At 39.4% G+C, this 16,435-nt stretch overlaps 1 protein-coding gene across 1 annotated transcript in view; it reads left to right on the forward strand.

Annotated features, from left to right (window-relative positions):
* The window catches only part of PDE1A (phosphodiesterase 1A), a 49,372-nt gene extending 44,194 nt beyond the window's left edge, over positions 1–5,178 (forward strand). Inside the window, exon 13 of the mRNA XM_031052303.1 lies at positions 4,738–5,178. Coding sequence (XP_030908163.1) covers positions 4,738–5,111 — 374 coding nt within the window. The 3' untranslated portion in view covers positions 5,112–5,178. The remainder of the gene's footprint in view (positions 1–4,737) is intronic.
* The last annotated feature ends 11,257 nt before the right edge of the window (positions 5,179–16,435 follow it).

The raw sequence follows: 16,435 nt of genomic DNA on the forward strand, positions 1-16,435 counted from the left end.
AGCACAGCCATGCTTGTTGTACACCCTCCCCTCAGGAGACCAGCGCAGGCACTCTCTGCACTCAGAGCTCTGCGTTGCCGCCTCCCCCCTCCTCGGCTCTGTCTGGGTACCTACGCTGGCCACCGCCAGGGCAGCCAGAGCAGAGCTCCCAGACCGGGCCCTGGGCATAAGGTGAGTGCTCACCATCCCGCGCAAACTGCCTCGACCACCCCTAATGTCATGTGCTCCATGCGGCAAGCTTTTACCCAGTCAGGGCTGGTGCTGCTCCTCCTGGCTCCACCCCCTGTGAGTCTCTGCTCGTGTCAGCGGAGCTGCCGGCTCCTGGGTAAGTCCTGCCAAGGACTCGAGGCTCCCTCGGTGCCTCTTGCTGCTCTGAGTTGAGGCTCCTGAATGCTGAGCTTCCCCCGCTCTGGTGTTGAAGGCACCCTCTCTTGAGCTACTCACCTCAGCAATTGAGGTCAGTAGCTCACCTCAGCAGCTCACCTCAGCAGCTCACCTCAGTAGCTCACCTCAGCAGCTCACCTCAGTAGCTCACCTCAGCAATTGAGGTCAGTAGCTCACCTCAGCAGCTCACCTCAGCAGCTCACCTCAGTAGCTCACCTCAGCAGCTCACCTCAGTAGCTCAGCTCAGCAGCTCAGCTCAGCAGCTCAGCTCAGCAGCTCACCTCAGCAGCTCACCTCAGAGCTCACCTAGAGGAGTAGGAACTTGCTCTTCCCAGCAGCCCAGTGCAGGGTGAGGGCAGAAACTGTGCCTGCTGTTCTCAGGAGGTCCTGGCAGTTCATGGATGGATGGAGGCAGAGGCTCTGCCACAGTATTTATTACAATCCTTGCTGTCCAGCACTGCTGGACATTATGCCAGCTCTGCTTCTCTTACACTAAGGGTATTAACTTAGCAGTACCTTGCTTGAATTTTAGTTGTTCAGTCACTGTCCCATCTGTTGTGATTTTAAGTCCAGCCAGCAACTAAGCCCCACACAGCTTCTTGCTCACTTTCCCCAGTTGGAAATCAAAAAACTAGAAGTGAGAAAACTCGAGAGTTCATTCACTTCTTCCCATCAGCAGGCAGGTATTCAGCCATCTCCAGGTAAGCAGGGCTCCATCATAAACATGTTACTTGAGAAGACAAACAAGACTCCGAATGTCCCCCCTTCCTTTTTTCTTACATTTTATATGTTGAGCATGACATCATGTGGCATGGAATACCCCCTGGAATCAGCTGGTGTCAGTTGTCCAGCTGTGTCTCCTCCCAATGCTTTGTGCATACCCAGCCTTGCTCACTGGTGGGGTGGTGTGAGAAGCAAAAAAGGTGTTGACTCTGTGTAAGCACTGCTCAGCAATAACTAAAACATCCCTGTGTTACCAACGCTGTTTCAGGCACAATTACAAAAAACAGCCCTGTACTAGCTGCTATGAAGAAAATTGAATCTGTCCAGCCAAAACCAGCACAAGGTCTCAGACTTTTTTAAAGGCTGGTAAATATTTCTGTTCAATAATGATATGGCAGTAGCAATTATAGAAAATGACAATTCTTTTATGCAACATAAAGGTCCTATATAATATAGACTACAACTATTAGCTGTTATGAAAAGCATATAGCATGTTCCACAAGTGGCTGATATACCATAAGAATCCAGTATTTTTCATCATTTTGGCAGTAGATTTTATAGGGATTGAAGCTGAGTGGAGCAGAGCAAGATAAAACATAGACTTAGATGTCCAGCAGATGAGAGACTTAATACCAAGAAAAAGGATTGGAGGTCTTAATGAATGTTGTGATATTGTCATAGAGTATTTTGTATTTGAGGCTTCCCAGTCTCAGTCACAATTACCAGCCACTCCTCCTAGTTCCGCGGGAGAAACTCCTCCAAAGCAGACAGGTACTTCCCTTCAAGCTTATTTAACTGACAGTGACTTTGCAATTTTATTGCTATGGAGTGGTAATCACAGATGTGATTATCAGCATAAACCAACTGATGTTTAACAACAGTTTTAGTTCCACTGATTTTAAAATTCCACAGTATTTTTTCATGCTTAGAGTAGATAATATTTTCCTCACATATTCTTTTCTACTCACTCGTTTTCGGAGCAAATAGTAATGCAGCATTTTAAATGCAATAGATACGACTTTAACTAAGACATTATCAGGTGTAAGTTCGTGCAGTGACCCTCTGTTTCAAAGCTACATCCATCCAGTGTGCTTGAACCTGAGTGAGAGTTTGGTTGTATTTTAGATCTCCTTAAATAGCCATGCTTGAGGTGATATCAAGGGCAGTCATAGAAATAAGAGCAGCATGATAGAAATTAAGAACAGGCCATCAGCATTGTTCTGATTAAACTGTTAATCTTCATTTGCCAGTTTAAGTTTAGCAGCAAGTGAGGGGAAGCAATTTTAAGTTTAGATATTCAGCTTTCTATAAGAATATTCTGAGACTTCTAAATGAGAATAACGTGGTCAGCCACCCAGTTACACCAAGAAAAATCTGAATTATGGTTAGAATTTCCTAAAACACCATTCTGTGAGAAAAATACTGTCTGTTCTTACCAGCTTTCAGGTTAAAAAAGCCACCTTTTGTAATGTGAGCTGAGTTAATATTACAGTTTTATGTGGGATTATAGTTCAGCTTTGCTTTCCTCAGTTTACTAGTGCATGTGACCAGCATCTGAAATATTTTGTCTTGGAATTTTCTTGGGTCTTTTTATAAAGTTAAGGAAAATGCCATATGGAGGCAAATATGGTACGTAAATCAGTTTCTTGGGACAAAAGCCTTAGGTAGGTAGATTATACCATGAGTGACAGATAGAATCATAGAAGCATAAAATAGTTAGGGTTGGAAAGGACCTTAAGATCATCTAGTTCTAACCCCCCTGCCATGGGCAGGGACACCTCACACTAAGCCATGTCACCCAAGGCTCTGTCCAACCTGGCCTTGAACAACCCCGGGGATGGAGCATTCACAACTTCCCTGGGCAACCCATTCCAGTACCTCACCACCCTAACAGTAAAGAATTTCTTCCTTGTATCCAATCTGAACTTCCCCTGTTTAAGTTTGAACCCCTTACTTCTTGTCCTATCACTACAGTCCCTAATGAGTAGTCCATCCCCAGCATCCCTATAACCCCCCTTCAGATACTGGAAGGCTGCTATGAGGTCTGAGGTGTTTTAATCTAGATTGAACATCAGATTTGCTGCAAGTTGCATATATATTTCTTAACGTCTTTAGCCTAACTGTTTCTTTGTAAGAAAGAGCTGCATTAGCTATTAACAAAAAAGTCTGTGGTAAGAGAGTACCTGTCCAAGATTCAGAAAATTCAGAGTCCAAAAAGAGCAGATCTCTATTTCTATTTAGAAATTGGCTCAAATTGAGAATTCTTGATTTTTTAAAAAGTATTCCAGGAAGTGGAAAAACTGACAATAGAGGGAAATTATTTAGTTTCTCTGCATCAGTTTCGGTTTGGAGATGTTCCTTTCTGTGCTATTGCACAAGCCAGATTGTACTTCAGAGGGAACATTTTTTTGGATTCAGAAAAGTGAGGTGGCTAAGATGCCAAATGCTGACTGTGGTAGACAGGTGATTATGGACTGAGCTGTCTTTCAATTGTCATATGCAATCAGTTTTGGTCAGGATTTGGACTGGTCACTCACATCCAGAGTTTCTGGGAGCTGCCAGTTGAACTCAATAAATAACTCTGTTTGGTTTCCTTCCTTAGTACAGTGTGCATAGCCAAGTTTGAAATGTTATCAGGAAGCTATCAGGAAGCTGTTTTGTTCAGGTGTTCAAGCTGCAATGCTTTAGTTTTTTAAATTGGTAGTGTTTTGTATCTTTTATAGTAGTATACAGAATCTAAAATCTGAATTTATGAAATACAGATTCTAATAGCAAGACAAATAGGCCCTCTGTGAAGGTATAGTTTTTTTTTATCAGACTTTTCAACTGCCAGCACAAGTTTTCCATTCTCTGTTTTCTTCATCTCATAGTCCTTTTACCACCTCTCTGTGCTGGTCTGTTCTGTCTCCTTTTACTCTGGGCCATTTCATTTGTACTGTTCTCCAAGTCTCTGCAATAGAGAAGGAATAGAGCCTTCCACAAACATTATTTTCTCCTTATAGCTGTTGTTCCCTGAAACACAATATGCCTCATATATATTTCTTTCCATTCCGCATGTGCTATTAGCCATGATGGCAGCAGTACTGGATTGTATGCATGTAATGTTCTATAACTTGTGCCAGCTGAAGCTCTGTATCAGCTGATATTTTGGACTTTTCCAGACTAATAGGCCAACTTCCTTCAGGGCTTCCCTTTAATTCTGATGCCTCCTCCATCCCCAGCGAGGTGCTCCCCTCCATGTCCTTTCTCTGTTGCAGAATTGATGAGCTCTGCTCCTTCTAGTCCTAGAGGTAAACACCATTGCAGGGATGCGTCTGTAGGATGGGGTCCTCCTGCTCCTGTCCTTCAGCTTACAGTGTGTCTGATGATGCTCCTTGCTCTGTACTATGGCCAAAAGAGAGGTACATATTGCAGACTAAACCGGAAAGTGGACCACTATGGTTCAGTTGCAATAGTGTAATCACCAGTAGCAGAATCTGACTCATATTAAGCACACTCGTTGCACATGTCCTCATGCAGAAAGTTAATGTTCACAGTGTTCTCATGTGCAGCTCTATCAATCACTACTCTGAAATCAAATTGTGGCATATCCTTCTTATCTAATTCACATATTTTGTTCCCTCTTTGTAGAAGAACTTGTGAAAGATGTTCGTGAACAGGAAAAAGAACAAAGCAGAAATTCCACAGATGCACAGTTACAGGAAGAGACAACAAGGATACAAAATGAGAGTAGTCAGGGAAGCGATGGTACAACCTGTCCTCCCAGATCCATCGTCCTACAAGTAGTCTCTTTGGACACTCCTCTGAGTGATGAATCCAACTCAGAAAAGTGCACTAACTCTGATCCGAACCAGAAAGATCTCACCGATGCCCAGCAAGAAACACAGAATACAGACCCACTGAATGGTAATACTTCATCACAGAGCATCAGTCAATATAATGAAGCTGTCCAGGGTGAAGCAGCAGCACTGTCTGGTATCTCCATGTCAAAACATTGGCAGTAATGTGAAATACTGAAATAAGGTGTTGTGCAAACCCCTGGCATACAACAGTTTCTTCAGGCATGTGTAAAAACAGTGTGGTTTTAGTGTCCTAAAGCCATTGAATAAAAGCTGTTTGATGTCAAAAAATACCATCTTCTTGATATGAACTAGTTGGTGTCTAGTAGAAAACCTTTTACATAAGATACTTTTAGTTGAATTGGGACAATGATTTTAAAGTAATTCAAAGATACACATTTGTGACTAAAAAGCAGTTTGTTATTGGAGAATGAAGTAAACAGAATTATTTAACATTTTATCTTAGAATAGGTAATTATTCTTATGCTATTAAAATACCCTCACCCCCTTAGTTTAGGCACCTAAGACAATTATTATTTTTTAAAACACATCCATTTAATAAATGTAATGTGAATTTTAAGTAGATAGAATTTGCTAGCTGTAGTAGAATGGGACGATGTTATTCTCTTAATCCAAAAGATCAGTCTCCTGACTGTAGTTTGCAGGACAAGGGGAGCACCCAGAAAACTCTTATTTTAGAATGTAAGCATTTTATCATAAGCTGGCTATGGTTTATTATCTGATGATTGTAAGTAAGTGTCAAGGGCAAGATGCCCAAGCAAGAGAAAGACTTTTTACTTTTATTTTCTCAATTTGCTTATTGTTAGAATAAGCTTTGGAGGTATTAGGGTAATAAGAATAATCCAGGCACATAATGATGCTTCTTTTCTTTCCTTCTAATTAAAATGCTAAACTCATTAATGCTTTTATGACAGCGAGCCTTGCAATACTGTGCCAGAAGTATGGCATTGTCTGAGCAGCAACACTGAAGTACTTATAAGGCTTAGCTTAGACATAAGTATATGAATTGGCATATTTCTCAAGAATGCTTTTTGTGGAGAACTCCCGCTTATTTTACAGTTCCACATTCCAACACCCCATGCTTTTATTGTTGACGGGTTTTTTTTTTTTCCATCAAAAATAACAGACGGCTAATTTAGGGTCCTAAATCAAAATATTTACAGTAAAATTAATTTCACAGCATTCAAAGTTGTCTAATAACTGACATATTTGTCTTTTGATAAGTATATTTGCACCAATTTTTGTATTAAAGCCCAAGTTGCAATTTCAGTGCCTTAGAAAAGTTTCCTGTCTCCTGCATGAGGAACAAAGTAGGAAAAGCTGCATCTTGCATTTTCAAACTATGCACAAGGCAGTTGTGGTGTCCTGGGGAACTTCAGATTTTAACCAACAAAAAAAGTGCTGTTTGATAGGTCATATACAACTCAGCATGCAGTTGGTGCACTCAGTTGCCTTGTTGATCTTTACATTCCACATTTCATATGAGAACAGAGATTTTGTATTTTAGAAAAAGCTAATTTGTTTTCTAAGGCAGAAAATTTTCTACCGATGAAGCTGATTTTCTCTTTTACACTATCACAGATTTTTAGTAGAGTGCATAGAATGCACAGAATAAGGATATTTATTAAGTGTTATTTCTAAAAGTATCTGATAGTTCAAGACATTTTTAGCTCTCTTTTTTGTGTGAATCATCTGTTCACTGTGATATGTTGAATTTATGCATATCCGCCTCCTTCAGACATTGTTTGTGTTCATCTCCCTGCATAGATAAATGCCCGATTAAATGGAGAGCTTGAATTTGCCTGGTTTCTGTGGTATACTAAAGTCAAAGTCCGCTACTCTCTGACCAGGTCCTTTTTTGTTTAGATATTCCACACATGAAAGCTGTAATGTTTAATATCAAATTTATCTATTTGAGGACAGTTGATATTACATGGGATTTCTGATTTAGCATAGTTATACAAAATGTACTGATAGCACCCTACAAATGTAATGTAAGTTATACTTAGGAAAATAGAGCAATCACAATATGCAGCTCAATCACAGTGTCAGTGCGAGTCTCATTACCAGTCTCTAGAACATGCTCACTCACAGGATTCAGTGTCCCCCAGTCACCAGTAAGGCATACTGGGTTGAAGACAGCTCAAGCCCATTGCTCTTTTCAAAATTCTTTTGCTAGTTGTTTAGTTTTTGTACTCGATGTTGGGGTGGCCTGGCTAACTCAGGGAGACAGTCACATTCTTCTATTGAGCACTAGGTCAAACATCTACACCACTGGTTGATCTTCTCAACTGTGACATAGTCCGTGGATCCATTCAGCTGATACAAGTGCTTATGTAAACCAGAGTCCACCCTCCACTCTCCTTTGTGTTGATGTTGTCAGCTTTCTTTGCAAGAGCTCCAGTCAGTCACCCTTGCATTATCTCCTGAGCTTGACAGGCATATCACCCTTGCCCATCTTCTTCCATTATAAGGATCTATGAGTCAGTCATAATGTCATTTACATTTTGATTTTGTTATTAGTTACGTTTCTGCTTTTAATGTAATAATATTTCATTGCAGTTTTCCTATTTTCACAATATTTAAAAGATACAGGAAAAATATTTTTAGTATCTTATGGTCTTCTGAAATTATTTAGAGAGGGACTCTCATTCTTAAAACTTTCTTTCCTGAGGAGAGTCAGCCATGTTACTATATAGCGAGAAACCTATCTATATGTTATTTAAATACTATTTCAATTCAGCACTAAGCATTTCAGGGAACTTTATGCGTCTAATAAACCACAAAGGACACCTAATATTAACTTCTCAACTATGTCATAGCATATATTGATAAATGAAATATACAGTGTTTTTTTTGTGTGCCTGCCAATTAAAGAAGCATACTGCAGATATTTACATTACTGTAATGCACAGGATGAGACCTACTGTTTGGGATGAAATTAATTAATACAGGGTTTCAGCAGCAGATTTAAGTACCTCTGCAGAAATTGTGCCACTGTTAAAAAAACTGTAAAAAAACAAAAGGCAATGCACTACATTTAGTATTGGAATAGTTTTCAAAATTCAATACCAAAGGGAAAGCTCAGGCTAAAATGTATCCCATTTGTCTTTCAGAGTGGTAGAATGATTAATGTTATTCTAAATGGAGGGAATCCATTAAACTGTCATTGTTGTCTAAATGTAGGTATTTAATATTAGTGTTTTTGCAAGAGTTGTCATTGCTGCAGTATGTGTAGAAACCTCATAATTACAAATAGCACAGCAGTCTCTTGTTTTCTCACTCCCCCCTCCTTTTTGTCTGTATAAGCGATGCTTGGAATGTTCAAGCGAGGATATATTGTGTGTGATGCAGTAGCACTCAGCAGAGAAGGGAGATACAGTATAGGTAGCATCCCCCCGTTTCGCTTTCGCACTTCTGTTGATGGCCAGAAAATCCAGACAGGACTCTTCTAATCAAGGTCAGATATTTTCAGTGGAACTTCACTTCAAGCAAGCAGAAAGTATCATACACAAGTCCATGGCATTACAATTTTCCCTGGTTCCCAAATTGGAGTTATTTGACTATTCTAAGAAGCACTATACATCTATCAGGTCATTATTAGCACTCTCAGTGTGAGATTTTTCTAACTCTGTCTTTCTGTACTGAAGAAGAGGGGTAGAAAGCTAAAACGATGTCCAGAGTGTTTGCTGAATTGCAGGGAGGAGAAGCAAGCACATGCAGGCACCAGGCCTGGGAGAATGAGACAGAAGGTAAGAAGAAAAGTGACTTAGTTACTCAGATTGAAATTTCCTATGTTAGCCGTCATTGTTCTGCCCTTTATAAAAAGCAGAAACTCAGTTTGGTTTTCTGTGAGTAAATGATTGACTTACAAGAGAGATGAAAGATGGAGGATGATCCATCTGCATTCTTGGGGACTGTCATTGAATATTTGGACTTACTATGATGAGGGCTTTCCCTTAAAAAAAAAAAAAGAAAAAAAATGATTGCTTTCCTCTTGTTGTGTCACATATCTTTCTAGGTGTAGTTCTTGTAGATCATTGCATTTTATTAACAGGATTAGCTCTGCCCTGGGTCCTGGTCAGCATGAAGGAAGAACTCCAGTTGTGACTGAATGGCATTTTTCTCCACAATACCTTTTTCCTTTCCATCATCCACTTGAATTTAAGTGAATGTTACAAGAGTAAGTGGAACTATTATAAGGTGATTTTTTTTTAAGTGATGATTTTCTTCTCCGGAGTGTTTTATTAATTAGAATATTAATTTTAAAAAATGCCTATGTTTAATTAAACAACTCCATGTTTCAAAGATTTATAAATGTTAATTGGCACACTCATGATGATAGCTGCATTAATCCTTAATATCAAAATGTAAAGGAGATAATAAATCTGTGATAAAACATTATCAGTAACTTCACTCTATATGACAGCAAAGGACTATCCTGTCACATCATGTTGTACAAAGCATTCAGCATCATCAACAATCAGCAACTGAAAGACTCTGGGGGATAACCAGGTTAAATAGCAGTGGACAGATCCACATCAGCAACATGCTAGTTTCATTTATAATAATGCAAGTGGCATCAAGTAATCTTCCATGCCGTGCAAATGCTAGTGACCGTTCAGTACCGCAGTGCTCAGCTGAGTGTTGAAGCCTTTCATCCATGCAAAGTGGGCACAGGTCGCTGTGGTGCTTGGTTTTTTAGCGTTCCTTGTGCTCACTGTGTGGCTAAAAAGAGCAACAGTAAATAGGATCCTGGTACTAAAGGAGGTCATCTGTGCTCATGCATGGGGCAATGGTGGAGGGCAGACTATATTTAAAGAGCAAACAATGTATTTATGAAAAAAATAGGGATTATAAGATAACAGCTGTTATCAACCATCCATAGCACAACTTATCATGTAAAAAACCTGATGCTTTGCCAGAAAGTTATGTATGGTTTGGAAGTTAATGTTTAGTTTTCATGAAAATTAAACATTCAAATTTTTTGTTTCAAGTCCTCCACAAACTACTCCCACTCCTAAAGCTGTATGTCAAGTATAAAATTTAAATATTTAAATAAGTAGGTTTTACTTTTATACCTCTCCCCATCCCCTTTTTTGTTTTTATGGATAATAATGAAATTTTGCTTAATCCCTGCAAAAAAACCTGCAGGCTGAAAGATCTGGAGTCGTTCTAACACATTAGTCAAATTTTGAGACTTTAAAAGCCTCTGGAGAGCTGGTTGTCTATATCCCACCTACATTGGTGTAAAATGTACATTCCACCTAAATTGATGTACAATAAGGGGGACAGTGAAGAAGGCTGCTTGTGGGAATATGGCCTATCTGCTTGTCCTGGTTTGAGCAGTAGGAGTAATTTTTCTCCTTCTTGGTAGCTGGTGCAGTGCTGTGTTTTGACTTTCGGGCTGAGAACGGTTGCTGATAGCAAGTATGTTTTGAGTTACTGCTCAAATGTTTGGTTTGTCCAAGGCCTTTTCTGAGCTCATGCTCTGCCAGGGAGGAGGGGAGGCCGGGCGGAAGCAGAGACAGGACAACTGACCCAGGCTAGCCAAAGAGGTATTCCATACCATAGCATGTCATACCCAGGATGTAACCGGGAGAGACCTGGAAGGGCTGGAGTTATGGGGGGATGGAGGAGGTATCGGTTGGTGCTCGGTCGGGCAGGGTGGGGTGAGTTATGGGTCGGTGGCTGGTGAGGTGTTGTATTATCTTCACTTGTTATTGGCTTTATCATTATTATTTGTAGTAGTAGTAGCAGTTGTGATTTGTGTTATACCTTAATTGCTGGATTGGTTTTTATCTCAATCCATGGGAGTTATATTCCTCCAGGAGTGGGGGGGTGGGGGGGAAAAAGGGATGTGTGGTACTGCAGGAGACTGAGGTGGGGTTTTAAACCATGACACTGCTAGTGGCTGCATTACAGAGTGGGCAACATCCACTCTGCCACCATTCATGACAATGAAACCAGGAGAAAATTAGTAGCAATTCTTACTTCTTTACAGTGAAGCCCTGGTGAATTCATGGCTATTCATTTTTTTCTTTCCTTATTTTCATTAGCTCCTTTTCCTCTCTTCCCTTTCTCTTTTCTAAGCTGTGAACCTCTTCTTGAACAACTCACCATCTTTCAATGTTCCTTTCAGATCACACATCATCCTCTTTCCCTTTAAGCTGCCTGTGCTGTTATTTTCTGGCTCTTCAGAAATCTTTCTCTGCCTGTATTTTTACTTCTATATTTTACTCTTATGCCTCTCCCAGCTCATCTTCTTCACTTTTGAGATTTGTTTTTCACATTTGTCAGTTCAGTGTTATTAATCACTGATGGGATCACTCAATCAACTGGTTGAAACTGAGATGTTATGATGTAGTTAGCAAATAGCACTGTAAATTTGCTATATTCTCCACATGCCTGCTGGCTCAGTTTGCAGTTTCCTCAAATGTACTCATTCAAAGTTACTGAAGGAATAGTTTGAGCACAGCTAGTATCATCATTTTTTGTTTGTTTGAAATTCATGTTATATCACTTAGTTTGAAAGCTGCTTGTATCACCTGGTGTCATTGCTCCTCTGTGATTAAATTAAGTGAATTCTTAGAACACTGGCATCTTTCATTATCTGAGAGAAGCTTACTCTCCATTTGAAAGCCTACATTAAAGAAGATTTAAACAGCACTTCTCTGCAGAGGGTGAATTTTGACTTTCAGTATGTTGGAGGATAAAATAAACCAAACCCAAACCTGCTTTATAAATACTTACTCATGTAAACATAATTTTTTTATTTCATGATGTGATCTATTGCTTTTATGCTGTCTTTTGCTTTATGGATAAACCATAATGATTAGTTAATTCAATCCCATGCTTACTTCAGTGAGAAAGCAATCAAAGAAAGCAGTGACTGAAATCTTATTTTAACCTTATAAAAGTCAGGAGGAAAAAGTTCCTGTCTGTGTATTCGCTTAACTTGATTAAATTTCTCACTCGCTTTCCCAATCATATTTCTTTATCTTCCAGGTGAGCCTAAACATTGTAAGATGTCAGAAGATATACTGAGAACCACTGAGCAGAAAGAAGCACTGGTAGAGAACTAGATTTGCCATTTCATAAAAGCTTCTGACATTTCAGACAGGACAGGTAATTTTGTCATTTCTTTCTTATAATGGGGAGAATTCTACACAGTAAAGACTCACCTAGTGCTGTTATTATCCTCTTTGTTCTAGTTGTGGCTTTATTACAAAATTTTGAAGTGGGGACATGGTACACCCCACTTACTACTACATCCCCTTCAAAGCCATTTATCAAAGCCATTTAATATAAAGAAGGGAAGAACAATACTTTTACATCATGGAATCCTTAATTGTCAAACTAAATGATCATGAACTAAAACATCCTCAATTCATGCATATTAAATACTGGAAGTAGTAGTATTAAAAATCTGTTGTTGATGAATTTTCATTTGACCTCTGTTGCAGGAGAAAAGAATTCTAGCTGTTCCTACCATGTGCTCTCAGAGGCTGTTATCCATGAACTTGTCCTTGGTTCATTCTGTTTCTGTGGAGAGTGATTGGACAAAATGATCAAGAGTGTAAAATGTAAACCCTGAGCTGGCAACTCGAAGCACTTAACAACTTGCCAGATTTCAGTTGTATTCGTTGTTGCTATTTCCTCTTCTATACTGCTTTCTTAAACTAGCCAAAATAATTCTTCTGCCAAAGTTGGACATCACTTTCTTGCATCACTGACACCAGACATTTTCAGTTAACCACACAACATTTATCATCTGCCTGGGATAGCTGTTACATGTCACTGCTACTGGCATCCAATGGAAATGGAAAGTCAAAATGAAACATTATTATAGATCATGCAACCATGCTGCATGCAACATAGAAGTCCTACTTGATAGCTTCCTCAACATATCTGGAAATAAAAGTGTTATAGGAAGTTGTAAAGTTATCCTGACCAGCCTGCATGGCTGTCGTATGGAGAGAACTGGTGTGTAACAAATCAGTATTGGAAATATCTCTTTAAAATTAATTAAATAGCATCCAATGTTAAAAATTCAAACATTCTCAGCCCTACATTATTTTGGAAGACATCAGCAGTGGTGTCAGCCCTACCATGAAGTTGGTGCTTATTGTTTCGTGGGGTGAAAGAGACAGTGACAAATACGAAAATATATGTCATGTGAATTTTTGCTTCAGTTCAGCAAAATATTGTGTTGCCTCTTAGGCAGTACTGTAAGGTGACCCTGAGGCCTTACAGCACAGTTTGTCTCAAATGCAGCGTGGATCCTGCAAAATCCTTGCTAATATTTGTCTCATTAAAAGAAAACACCAGGCCAACTTTCTCTGAGAGGCAGTGAAAGCAGAGCACACAGGCAGTTACCTCTGCAAGAAGCCTCAGAATGAGCCCTCCAACCCAAACTGTGCCCAGAAAGAGATAACTTTCATCTCTGCTTCCCTCAAGCTGCACGTGACCCCTCCTGGCTTGCCTGGGCATCCCATGCAGCTGCAGACAACCTCATTTCTCTGTGCTTGAGCCTGCCAGGAAACTTGCACGCTCCCCTTCATGTTGTAGGCACTCAGGAGGCTAGAGTCACTGCACTCCCAGTTCTCCTTTTTGGACCCTGTGGTTATTACCTCACTGACTGAAAAAGTCTTTACTATCAGCCATGGTCCACTCTGAAGAGGACATGTGCAGGTAGTGGCGCTCCCCTTTGTGCAGAGGCTGATGAAGGATTGAGACCTATGTGCTATTCATCTGCTGCTTCAGGGATTTTACCAGAGCTCAACAGGCATCAGGCTCAAACTCAGCAAGGGCACACTTTGTCCCGATCGGGGAAGGACTCATAAAACAATCACCCTGGACTGAGGGATCCTTACACATCCATACCTGATGACTGTCTCTTTTCTGACAGTGGAGCAATCGAAATTAAGCTGTGGACAGTGAAAGCTCTGAGCCCTGCGGTAAGGGCATGCCAAAAGGTGGAATTCCTGTTGTTGAATATGTTAAGCCATATACACACTATGTAAAAGAAGTAGTGTGCATATTTTTAACTTAAGAAATGGTTGTGCATATAGGATGTAAAAAATGCATTTAAATTGTTCTGTGTATCTGGTCCAGGGCTTGTATTTAGCATGGACAAATTTCTGTACAGTGCAGTTAATGAATGAAATGTTAACAAATGAAATTGTATCATATATGTTATAACACAATATTTTTTGCTAAGAGTTAAGAATTTATATATTCTCTGCTAGTGTTTGAGCAAATCATTAGTAGCGTGGACCACTCCATGCACCTTTGCATCCTTTTGGGGAACGTTGGACTCTTTTTTTTTTCCCTTTCCAATAAAATGTAAACTATCTTACGGCTTCTTCTTGTCATTATGACAAGAGAAGAAACATAATAGTCATAACAAACTTCTTTCTAATTGTAAATTGCCATGTACTGTGGCAGTAAAAAATCGTCTTGTTTAACATCTGAGAACTTGGGACCTTATTTCAGGTATGTTGAGCATCCACAGTTGCCACCAAATTTGCAAGGAACAAAAGGTATCTTTACTAGGCCAGTTATGTATCTGTTACCGCGTGTTCTTCAACATTGTAATTTAATGTTCACTGAGACTGAAAGTCTGGAGCAATCAGAATTGGATGTTTTTATAGTATTTTAAATTTCAGACTTTTATGATAGCTGAACTTGACTTTTTTTCTGTGTCTCTGTCCCATCATGATTTATATACACTTCAAGAATTTTCTCCTGGAAATTCAAGCAGAATTTATACAAGATTCTGCAGAGTACTTGGAGCATCTTGTGGGGCCTTCAGTGTCCTGTTGTCATAGATGTCACCAAGATCTCCCACTGCAGAAACTGGGAGCTCCTGATCTCACAGGAGGTACTCATTGCCTGCAGAACTCATTCATATGAGTTCAAATATAGAATTGTGATTTGTGTATAAATAATTCTATTTGCTCATTTGTACTCAGTTTTAATCACTGTGGTAGATGTTGCTGAAATACAAGAAGTCCTTAGTTTTTCTTTAATGCCAGCTGATTTTCTTTCTTTCTCCCTTTATTCTTAGCAAGACTTTACCTGGACATGACCCAAAGCTTAGTGTGTTGTTTGGATGAGGAATTTTCTCTGGTGGAGAAGGCTGATATAGCCAACATGTGTTAATTAAGGCTTTGACCTTGCGTGAAATTCATGTTCAGATGGCAGAAAGGCTTCTTGAGAGGGCCTCTCCCTGAACAATAGTTTATCTTTGAAATCTGTAAGTCTGTACTACCAAAACACTGCATGGGGCCATAAGAAATGGTGTTTGTATATGCATCTCTCCCACAGCATTATGGGCATGTACCCCTGCATTGAGCACACTGAGGAGCTGTAGCTGTAGATTAGCCCTCCAGAGTCTTATTTTGTATTTTTATCTTGAGATATCTGACAGATATATTATGTAATATTGTTATGGGTTATGATCTGACAGTATTTTTTTATTTAATTTTCAACAAGGCAATCTAAAACTGTGTGTTTTTATTCTGCTGTATTTGTCCGTATTTCTTATGATAATATTCCCAAATAAATATGATTTGAGGGCAAGGATCATGAAGCTCCTGAGTGTTAGTTACAGATCTGCTTTCCTGAAGCATATTTGCTCATTTGCATATGGTAGTATTTGAAAAGTAACAGAGCATAAATGGTTGCTTCCAACCCTTTTACCTGCTTATGACTCTGTGCTTCCTCCATAACTGTGTCTGTTTGCAGTACAAGTTCACTCGCATCCTTGTAATTTCTTTAAGCAAGTCTTAAAGAAACTATTAAATTTCTTTAAGCGAGTCTTGCCTTCTCAGCCTTTACTGCTAAAATAGCCTCACATGAAGAAAACTGTAACCAATAGAATACTTTTTACCTCAAGAAGTGCTTACTGTCAGTTGATACTGATGGAGTTACTGGGACTGTTTGTGTTAGCAACAATTCTTCAGGAAGGGCACAACTTGCATGCAGTGGAGCAGGGAGTAAATGAGGCCATTCCTACTCAAATTGGAAATGAGTGTGAAGAATTGTATTGACGTAAATGTGTATCAAATCCTAACAATTTATGGTACATGATGGGAATAAATCAAGACAACTACTTTATATCACATTTTCTGCAGCTCCTTTTTCCCAGATGATATCCCAGCTACGTACGCAAAGGACCTTCTTCTGTTGTAAAGATGCCAGAAGTCAAACAAGCCACAACTGTGACAAGAGTAGCTTCAAATTAATAAATAAACCAAGATCCCCAGTGGTAAGTCTAAAATGTACATTTTTTTAACATAGACTATTGCATTATGTAACAGCTATTACATGAGAAAGAGAACAATGTAAGTATGACTAACATTCTTCAGCATCAACCTAAAGACATTTAAATTTACAGTCACTTAAGAGACAAAGTTTGAGAGGAGAGTGCATCCACTTTTAAATAATTCTTTGAAAAATCA

Source organism: Melopsittacus undulatus, chromosome 8 (genome assembly GCF_012275295.1).
Source record: "Melopsittacus undulatus isolate bMelUnd1 chromosome 8, bMelUnd1.mat.Z, whole genome shotgun sequence".
In the NCBI taxonomy this organism is placed as follows: Eukaryota; Metazoa; Chordata; class Aves; order Psittaciformes; family Psittaculidae; genus Melopsittacus; species Melopsittacus undulatus.